General features: G+C 63.4%; 1 protein-coding gene across 1 annotated transcript; it reads right to left on the bottom strand.

The window, feature by feature from the left end:
• Mex3d (mex-3 RNA binding family member D) lies at positions 1-6,820 on the bottom strand. Its single transcript, XM_063228969.1, has 2 exons — positions 6,059-6,820; positions 1-2,149 (listed from the first exon to the last, which is right to left on the bottom strand). Exons 1-2 carry the CDS (start codon positions 6,564-6,566, stop codon positions 801-803), a joined length of 1,857 nt encoding a protein of 618 aa, XP_063085039.1. The 5' UTR covers positions 6,567-6,820; the 3' UTR covers positions 1-800.
• Between the last annotated feature and the right edge of the window lie 3,568 nt (positions 6,821-10,388).

Genomic DNA, 10,388 nt, shown 5'->3' with positions numbered 1-10,388 from the left:
TGTAGTAAAAAGACTTTATTAAGAAGGCTTTGAAGTCAAAAAATAAAACTCTTGATACAATTTTTTTAACCCTTAAATCAGCTCAGCAAATATATAATCAGTAATTTAGCTGTGGAAGATTAAAGGTCCGTTACTTTTATTTAAAATAAAATATATTTTAGTTCTTAAAATTTATTCCATAAAGTACACATTTCCCTATAAATTCCCTACATATACACAAGAGGTAAAAAGTAAATGTTTTTAAAAAAACAAAACCAAAAAAAAAAAAAAAAAAAAAACTGGTTTAAAAAAATTTTCTTAAAAAAAGAACCCAAACAATGAGGGGGGGACCCCATAATTAGGGAGAAAATGAGCCGGAGACCATGACCCCGCCCCCGCCCCCAGTGGCGACTGCCGGGTGGCTGTGTACAAAACGAGAACCGTGAACCCCAAAAAAGTTAAAAATGCCATCCTCTTTCCAAACTTGCCCGTCCGGGTCGTTGGGGACCCCAGGAACACACTGCCAAACCTAAAACCGCCACATACAAAGGGAAGACAGGAAAGTTGTAAAAACTTTTTTTCTGTTTTTTACTCGTTTTGCAGGTCGCCCTGGGGCGGGGGTGCCCCAAGTACAAAGTGCAGGAGACCCCCTCTCTCGGTCATCTGTTCGCTCAACACTGTCATGGGTCGGGAACGCAGGTGTCGCCGCCCGGCTCCTGGCTGGCCATACCCACGCCTGGCTGCGGAGTTAAAGCCTTTGCGACTCTGCTGGCCCGGGTGGCCCGGTGACCCCGCAGCCCGCTGCCCCCCCGCCCCCCGCCTTAGGAAAAGATATGGATGGCCTGCGTGGCCGGCGTGCGGCAGGCGGGGCACTCGGGCTGGCTGCGGCCGCAGATGCGCACGGCGCAGTCCATGCAGAAGAGGTTGTGGCCGCAGGGCACCAGCGCGGCCATGGCCTCGCCGTCGGCGCAGACCACGCACTCGCGCGCCAGGGCGGCGGGCGGCCCGGGGGCCGCGGGCGCGGAGGCGGAGGCGGAGGCGGTGGCCGCGGCCGGGGCCTTGCGGGTGCCGTCGGGGGCGCCGGTGTCCAGCGCGGGGGCGGCGGGGAAGCCGGCGCCGCTGGGGAAGGGCGGCAGCGCGCCGTGCGGGGGCCGCCAGGGCAGCGCGCCCGCCGGGTCCGGGGCGGCCCTGCGGGCCAGGGGCAGCTCCAGGCCCAGGCCGGGGCCCGGGCCGGGCTCGGGCAGCGTGGGCGAGTGGCGCGGGGTGGCCGTCCCGCTGCCCCGGCGCGCGGCGCCCGCGGCCGTCCCCGGAGTCCCATTGACCGCGCCGCCGAAGGTGGGCAGCGGGGGCGCCGCGCGCTCGAACGGCGCCCAGATGGTGGCCGCGGTGGGCACGGAGAGGTCCAGGGCCAGGAAGTCGAAGCCGAAGTCGCAGTCCTCGGGTGCCGGTGTCCCCGTGCTGTCCCCGCCAAACGTGAAGGCCCCGTTGCCGGTGCTGCCGTAGGGGCTGGCGGGGCCCGGGTCCGGCCCTGGGGGCCCGGCGCGGCTGCTGGCGAAGAAGTCAGGGGCGCCCAGGGCGCTGTCCCCGCGGAGGCTGGCACCGGCCGAGGCGGTGGGTGGCCGGCGCCCCGGGTGCGGGGCCTTGGCCCAGAGTCCGGCGGCCGCGCCCAGCAGGTCCAGGCAGACGTCGGTGCCGTTGGCGTGGAAGTCGCTGTCGGGGCCCGAGTCGGCGAAGGCGCCGGTGCGCAGGGTGATGTGCGCCTCGATTTCCTCGCGCGCCCGGTCCACGTTCTCGGGCATCCCGGTCACCGCGAACACGGGCTCCTTGTCACGCCCGGGTGTCACGATGTACGTGTGTGTCCGCTGCTGGATGCGCTTGATGGTGGCGCCCTTGGGCCCCACCACCAGCCCCACCACGCGGTAGGGCACGCGCACCTGGATGGTGGTCTGGCCTGGCAGGTTAGGTGGGCCTGGGGCCGAGCCCGGCAGCCCCCCGGCCTTGCCCCGCGAGGCCCGGATAAGGGAAAAGTGCTCGGCCGCGGACAGGATCTCGCGCTTGGCCATCTCCACGTCCTCCTTGCGGCCCGTCACGATGAACACGGGCTCCTCCCCGCGCACCGGCGTCTTGATGTAGGTGTTGGTCTTGGCGCGCAGGGCTTTGATCTTGCAGCCTGTGGGGGGAAGGTGGGGGACACGCTGACCCCCTGCCCGGGACAGGACGACCGCTGCAGGCCAGTGGGCCCCCCAGCCCAGAGACCCCAGCTGCTTCTCCTCCTACCCGGAGTCTCAGTTTACTGTCCGGACCCCAAGGAACAGCAAAGCCTCGGGGCCCCTGGGTGGGTGCCCCACAATTCACATCCAGCTGGAACTTCAGGACGTGACCACTACGGTCAGAGGACATGGATGTGGTCCCCGACTCCCCGGGTTCCAAGCAGGCAGTGACTCGGATGTGACAGGAGTAAATGCTGAGGTCTTGGGAAAGTCAGACAGGCGCCGGCGCCCTCTTGAATGCCACCAGTGCCCGGGTAAGACAGGCGCCCGGGGTGGCTTCCCCACTCCTCAGGGTGAGGACACACAAATGGGGCCATCTAGCTGGTGTGGTGGCCCAGGACTGTCATTCCTGTGCTCTGGGAGGCAGAGGCAGGAGGATCAGAAGTTTGAGCCCAGCCTGGACAATTTAGCCAGACTCCATCAAGTAAAAAATTAAATAATAAAATAAAAGAAAAAATTAAAAGAGGACTGAAAATGTAGGAGCACCCTGGATTCAGCCCACACTACCACCAAGTGGGGTGGGAGAAGACAGACAGACAGACTGACAGAGCCAGGGACCCTCAAAGATGCCAGATCTGTAGGAAGGGCCCCATGCCTCTGCCCACCCTGGTCCCCAATCCCCAGGCAGAGCTGCGCCAGGAATCCACGTGGCCTCGGGACCGAGGACCGAACACCAACGGCACCTGGGCTCTGCGCCCACGGGGCAGAGTGGGTGAGAGGCTGACATGTCGCAGGTGTCTCCAGAGGCAGAAAACAGAGCAGCAGGGGCATTTTCCCTGCAGTAGTGGCGCCAGAACCCAGGGCCTCCAGAGCCACACCCCAGCTCTTTTGTTTATTTTTCATTTTGAGACAAGATCTCACCAAGTTGCTGAGTTCCCCATGTTGGGCTCAAAATTTTCATCCTCCTGCCTCAGCCTCCCAGAGTGCTGGGATTACAGATGTGCACCACCACAGCCAGCTTCACTGACCAGCACTTTTGACAGAGGAGAGGTCACGGAGCATGGACCAGGAAGACGGGATGCTCCCAAGGGCTCAGCACAGGGTCAGTAGGCGACAGAGGCAGGGCAGACACCCCAGGAACCCTCTCAATGAGGGCTCTGAGCAGGGCTGGGTTGACAGTCTCCCATGTCTTAGCAAGGTGGCACCTTCCTGCCCTCTCGGGGAGCTGGCTGTTCCCGCCATATCCCTAGTCCTCCCCAGTTTTGAGGTTCCAGTGTTGGATGGAGCTGACATCTGTTACCCAACCCCCCAGCACTCACTCCATGACCTGCCCAGCAGCCAGCAGAAGCTGCCAGGGTGGGGTGTCCTGACATGGGATCCTCCCACCCCCTGAATTGAATGAGGTGACAAAGGGGGGTGGGGGCACTGGGGAGGGGGCTGAGCTGTGAGCCCCAAGTCAGCCCAGCTTGGACTTCTGGGTCTAGGGTCCCAGGATGACACCTGGCCCACGTAACCAGGGCTCCATAAGTGAGTCTGCAACAGCCCTGCCAGATAGGCAAGAGTGAATGGTGCACACTGTGATCCCAGCACTCAGGAGGCTGAGGCAGGAGGATCACCAGGAGTTCGAGACCAGCCTGGGCTACAAAGGGAGCTCAAGGCCAGCCTGGACTGCATAGCGAGACCCTGTCTCAAAAAAAGGCAAATAATAATATAAAATAAACTGAGGAAGGAGCTCAAGGTCACCCTTTGAGCTCCTAGGACCCCCTGGAGGTGGCAATGAGGGGAAGGAGGGCTGGGGAATGGGGGAAAGCTCAAGGCCAACCTGGATGACGCCACAAGACCCTGTCTCAAAAAATCAAAACCAAAACAAAGAAGCAAACAAAAAAGTAAAGACCTAGACACAGACGCGGTAGTGAGCACTGGCCACGGCTCCATCACTTGAGCCAAAATCCAAACACCCAGCAAGAGGGTGAAGGGGCGAAGGTTCCCAGCCACAGCACCTATGGGCCTCCCTGGCTTGAGAGCACTCATGGGGGCTGCAGCACCCCAGGCCGCTTGGGTGGAGAACCACGGGTGTAAGGGAAAGCGGCCCCGGTGAACTCCTGGCTCCAGGAACAGGAAAGGCGGCAGCAGGGCTAGGGTGCACAGCTGGAGGGGGAGGGAACAACTGCATGTCCCCTACCCTCCCGGGAGCAAACACCCTGTACCATGCATGGAGCCGGGGTTGAAGCCAGCATCTTGAGTGTCCTCAAAACAACCCAGAGGGAAACGCTGTCACACCTCAGAGTGGCTGCCACTTGCTCAGGATCATGGCGCCACTGGGGCCTGGGAGACTCCAGCTGGTCACCCAACCAAGTGGTGGCAAAGACACACCCAGGGGACCACACTCAGTGGAGGCCACAGGCCCTCACCCTGACCCCTGTCACTACCTCAGGGGGCTGCAGGTCTCAGGACTCAGGGAACCAAGGAACCCACTCTCCACCCACTCTTCTACCCACAGCCTGGGTCTGGGGACTTTGGGGAAAAGACCCCAAGCTTTGGTCTGCGCCTCTGGTCCCACGGCTTCAGTACACAGCCCCCCAGCCCGCTGTCCTGTGCTTCACTCTGGTGGGGACCCAACCGAAAGCCGGCAAGAGGGTGGTGGAGGGAGAGAGCTGTCTGAACCAGGGTCAAGAGGGCCAACTTCAGCTGCTCAGGGTGCATTCCCAGGCCAGCAGGATGCCAGCCTTCCCTGTGACCCCTGCGTGGACAAATGAGGGACTGGCAGAGCAAGGGCTGGGCTGGCCAACTGCCCCACCCACCTGGAGCTGGGTGTCAGTGAGACCTGCATCCCTGCCTGCCTCCAGGGTGACAGGCGACCTTGCGGTGGTTCCAATACCCCACGTACTTCCTTCCGAGGCTCCTGAGGGTCCAGAGACCGGTCCCCTCCCCCAGCCGAGTCTCTGCAGCTCCACCTCCCGCCCTGCCCGGGCTCCACCCCAAGTTTTAGAGCCCTGTAGATCACAGGTGGTCAGCGGAGATGGGGCAGGGAGGGGCGGGGGTGAGGGCAGAAGAAAGTTGGGGCTCGCGGGGCGAGCTGCAGGGTGAACGGGGCGGTGGGTGTGTGCTGGGATGGGCATTGCCCACCACCCACTCGCCCGCCCAGCAGCTCCAGGGCCAATGAGCATCGGCCAGCCTGATGTCACCCTACGAATCTCAGCCTGGCTCTCTAACAAAGAGAACAATGGGGCGGGCCACGGGGGCTACTCTGACAATGCCGCTGCCGGGGACCCCCGCGCCCCGGGTCAGCCTGGGGCCGGTTGTCATGGAGAGACAAGGGGTGCGCCCCAAAGCAGCTTCGGCAGGGATCGCTTCCACCAGCCCCAGACCCCTGGCTGGGGCACGGCACGGGGTGCCCCCCACCCATGGGGACCACGAACCAGCGCACTGTCGCCCGCCCTCTTTGTGTTCCCCGAACCCAGACTTCGATCCTCAGCCCGCAGACGCCCTCCCGAAGCCACCCCCGAACTTGAGCTCGCCCCGCCCATGCCTGTTGTGGGGGTGGAGCGCCCGCCGCCCAGCCAGTGCCCCAGGTTCAGCTCCCTCTCTGGGGCGTCCTCGCTAACCCCACGGGGACCCGGACAACCGGAGCCTCGGCGCAGACAAAGGCGACGGCGGGCGGCGCTCGCGGGGCGGAGCGCGGGCGGCGCGCAACTTTCTCCCGCGGCCGGACAAAGGCGGCCGCCTAACCGGGCCCACGCGAGGCGTGGCCGGGGTCCCGCGCGCGGAGTCCCGCCGCGGCTAGCACCGGGGGCAGCCCGGGCGCCCCAGTCGCGGGGTGCGAGGGGCCCGGAGCGCGCGCCCCGCCCTCCCCGACGGCGGCCACTCACCCTGGCGCCCCACGATCTCGGCGACGTGCTCGGAGCTGGGCACCGGCACGCACTCGGTCATGTTCACGCTCTTCTTGCGGCTGCCGATCACGCTCAGCGGCTCGGCGAGAAGCGCCGGGGCGCCCAGGGCGGCGGGGTGCGGCGCGAAGCCGGCGAACACGTCGGGCGCGGGCGGCGCCGGGGGCGCGGGGGGGCTCCCGTCCGGCTCCACGCGCTGCGGCGGCGCCTCGGGCCCGTCGGGGGGCGTGGGCTCAGGCTCCCCGCCGTCCGGGCCGTCGGGGCCCGGGGCCCCCGCGCGCCCGAGCCCGAGCGCCGACAGCTGATCCAGCGCCAGGCGCAGCGCGGCGGTCGCGTCGTCGGGCTCGGGCGACGGCCGGGGCGCGGCCTCCTCGGCGCCCGGGCCCAGGGCGCGCGTGGCAGGGTCTCCGCCGGTGGCCGCCGCCGCCGCCCCCGACTCGCCGCCCGCGCCCCCGCCGCCGCCATCGGAGCGGCCGGGGGAGCCGGGCATGGCCGGCGCTAGCGCTCGGGCCCGCGCCGCCCTCCGCCTCTGCGAGCTCGGCCGCCGGCCGCCGGCATCCAGCGGCGGGGCGGGGCAGGCGGGGGCGGCGCGGGGCTGCTCGGGCCGGGCGGGCCGGGGGCGGCCGCTACTCTGCTGCTCCGCGGCTGCGGCGACTCCTGGTGGCCGAGGGGGCGGCGGCGGCGCGGGACGCTCGTGCCCTCCCGCCGCCCTGCCGCCCGCCTGCCTCCCGGGCCGCCGGCCCCGCCCCGGCCCCGCCCCGCGACGTCAGCGCCGCCAACAATGGGCGCCCGCAGTGCGCAGGCGCGGGGCGGCCCGGGGCGGGGCCTGGGTCACGTGGCCACTCCCCACCCCGCCGTGGGCGCGGACCCGGCGCATTTGCACGTGCGAGAGCGGCGCGAGTGGCTGCTGCGTGGAGGCTGGGATTGGGACTCTCTATCCCCAGTGTGTGCGCCCTGGGACCTAGGGACCCCCTGCCCGAGCGCCCCTGAACGTGTCCCTACATCCTCCGGCGGAGGAGGCCCCTTTTCGCGCCCTGGACTCGCGGTTCCTCTGTGCGAACAGCGACCGCGATGGCGCGGGGCTTCCGAGGTTAGCCCCTCCCCCATTCCTTGCTGCCAGGGACCCCAGCGCCAGTGAGTATAGCGAGGGGCGGGGACACCTGGCGACAATTAAAGAGCCTGATGGCGGAACCCCCATCCAACTTCAAAGTAGGGCCTGAGGCGGGTGGGAGAGGGAGTCTGACCCCAAAGTCCTGCAGGCCCAAGCACCCTCGCGATCGTGCCCGCTCCCCCAGCCCTTGCCTCCGGGGCCTCCCCCCTTCAGGCTCCTCGGACCTGGGGATGCCCAGGCCAGCCCCTGTCTCCACTCTGACCCTGCCTTCCTGTGTCAGGGACTCCCTCTCCGAGTTTGGGGTCCCCCACCCTGCCCTGGCCTTCCTACACCAGGGACCCCCCTTCTGTGAGCGCACTGGGCCTGGAGTCCCTCTGCTCGGATAATGTGATTTTGCTGGACTTTAAAATGAGGTCCCCCAAGCAGAGCATGGTGGGCACATCTGTCAACCCAACACTCAGGAGGCTGAGGCAGAAGGGTTGCCACAGGTTAATGACAGAACAAGGCCTTGTCTCAAAAAACAACCGATGGGGCTGGGGATTTAGCTCAGAGGCATAAGCGCCTGCCTTGCAAGCAGGCAGTCGTGGGTTCGATCCCTGGTACCGATAAAAACGAAAAAGACAAAAAAAACAAAAAACAAAAAACAAAACCCCGAACAGGGTCCAGGGCTTGGGGATGTAGCTCAGCGGCACAAGCGTTTGCCTGGTAAGCACAAGGTCCTGAGTACTAGAATTCCGGGTACCAGAAACAAGTACAGTGAGGGCTTCTTCCCCTGAGCCCATACTTGGGAGCTGGGGGGGTCTCCGTGTACCTAGAACCCAGTGCAGCTTCAGGGTGAAGCTTCTTGGGGTGGGCAGCTTCCTACCCTCTTCTGGGGTGCACAGGAAGGGACCTGGGGTCCACCCCAGAGCCACTTGCCCCAGCAGCTCTGGGTACCACTACCCCCGCAGAGCCCTTTGCAGGTATGGAGCAGGGCGTACCCCACCCTGGCTGGCTGAGCAAACTCAGACCAGCTCAGGTTGGGCCGCAGAGGCGGTGGCATTCCCTTACCATCTACTCTGCCAGACTCAGGCCTGCTGGAGCCCCAGCCTCCGTTCCCTCTGGCCTGTCAGCCACAGCTGGGCTGTCCATTACTGCCAGGAGTCCCGCCCAGGTGATATCGGGCCAGTTCTCTGCGGGCTGGGATGTCGCATCTAGACAGCTTATTGGATAAGACTTCCGTGTGGCTCCTGGTTCTTGGGGGACTGAGTCCATAGTTGGTAGCTCCAGGGGTGTGGTAGAGGTTAGAGGGTTCAGTATAGGGCAGCCCGGAAACAGAGAAGGGAACCAGCCCCAGACAGAGGTTCAGGGACACTATGCATTTCAGGCTGGTCTTGAGCTCACTGTGTAGCCCAGGCTGCTCTCAAACTCCCAACAGTCCTCCTGCCTCAGCCTCCCGAGTGCTGGGATGACAGGGGTGAGCCACCATGCCCAGCCGGCCAATTTCTGCTAGGGGTTTCTTACCCCCAGTCAAGCTGACTCCCCAGGAGTAATGGTCACAAGGTCCTCATATGTCCCTGGGTTGGTTTCTCTGCCCAGGGCCCGGCCCATCCCAAAATGTCCTTCCTGACATTGCCTCCCAAGGGACATCCAGCCTCATTTGCCTCTTGGGTCTTTTTATTTTCTTCTTTTCAGTACTGGGGATTAAACTCAGCGTCTTCACACTGAGCTTCGTCCAGGCCCTTTTTATTCGGAGACAGGGTATCGCTGAACTGCTAAGTTGCCCAGGCCGGGCTTGAACTTGTGGTCCTCCTGCCTCTGGCTCCTGGAGTGCCTGGGTCTAGCCATGAGCCACCATGGCCAGTGCATCTGGAATTCTTTCTCATGCCTTTCCCCTGGGCCAGGAGGCTTGGGGATGACTGAAGGCCCCTCCCCTCCAGCATCCAGCCTAGATCAGTCTGCGTCCCTGCCACTGCGTCCACCGGAACTGGACCCAAAAGCCGAGGCCCCTGCGCTGGGAATAGCCGCGCCCCTTCCCGAAGGCCCCCTGGCACCCTTGCTGGGCACCCGGGCTGCTCTTCCGTTTGGCCTCCTGGGGGCTCCACCTCCCTCCAAACTGTGCCACTAGCCACCAGCCCAGATTTTCTGTCCCGATATCTTGTGTTCATGGGTAAATGACTCATTTACATAAAAAATTACCTTTTTATCTTTTGTGATAGGGTCAAGGCTGCCCTTGAACTCCCAACCCAGGTTGTCCTCAGGCCCCATGGAGGTCCTCCTGCCTCAGCCTCGCAAATCCTAGAATTACAGGTGTGTACCACACACCTGGCTCCCCCCAACACTTTTTTTTTTTTTTTTGAGATGGGGTCTTACTGTGCAGTTCAGGCTGGCCTTGAGCTCGCTTTGTAGCCCAGGCTGGTTTCGAACTCGCGATGATCCTCCTGCCTCAGCCTCCCGAGTGCTGGGATGACAGGCGTGCGCCACCACACCTGGCTCCCCCTTGCTTTTTTTGGTTCAAAATTACCCCGATGTCGTAGCCACGGTGGTGGTGAGTGGTTTTTCTTTTCCTTCCAGAACCCAGGCTGGCTGGCTTGGGGCAGGCACCTGGGGGCCGCTCCCAGGCTGTTCTGTCTTTTCTCTCCTCCCCTTCCCTTTTTACTTTCCCACGGTCTGGGTCCTTTTTCCCTTCCTCCCCCTTCCTTTTTAGAGCTGAGACTGGACCCAGACTGTCGCTTCCCACTGAGCTACAGTGCCAGCCCTTTTTTGAGACTTGGTCTTGCTAAATTGCTGAGACTGTGCTCCAATTTGGGATCCTCCTGCCTCAGCCTCCCCGGCCCTGCTGCAATTGCAGGTGTGCACCTTGGTGCCTGGCCAGGGCAGGACACTCAAGACCCGTGCAGCCATCACCACTGTCAGGGTGGTGCGGGCCAGGGGTGTGTGGGCAGCCAGCATGGGCAGCCCTGACTTCCCTCTGGTCCTGCAATAAAACAATTTAAAAAGTCAAAGCAGTCACCCTATCAGTGCTAGGCCATCTTTATCACACCAGAAGGAAGCCCCGCTCCTCTGCTCCCCAGCCTCGCGGCTCCAAGTCCACTCCCGGTCCTGCACGTTTCCTATCCATGGAGCCCACGCTGTGTTCCCTATGTGTGGCGTGTCTCACTGAGCACTGAGTCCTCAAAATCCATCACACTGTGGTGACACAACCTTGCTCGTTTTCCTGGC

Source organism: Cavia porcellus, unplaced genomic scaffold (assembly GCF_034190915.1).
Source record: "Cavia porcellus strain 051 isolate PalLab524CR breed Dunkin Hartley unplaced genomic scaffold, mCavPor4.1 scaffold_17, whole genome shotgun sequence".
Lineage (NCBI taxonomy): Eukaryota > Metazoa > Chordata > Mammalia > Rodentia > Caviidae > Cavia > Cavia porcellus.
Note: the sequence above shows the minus strand (reverse complement) of the source record. Positions and strands in the feature narration are given on the sequence as shown.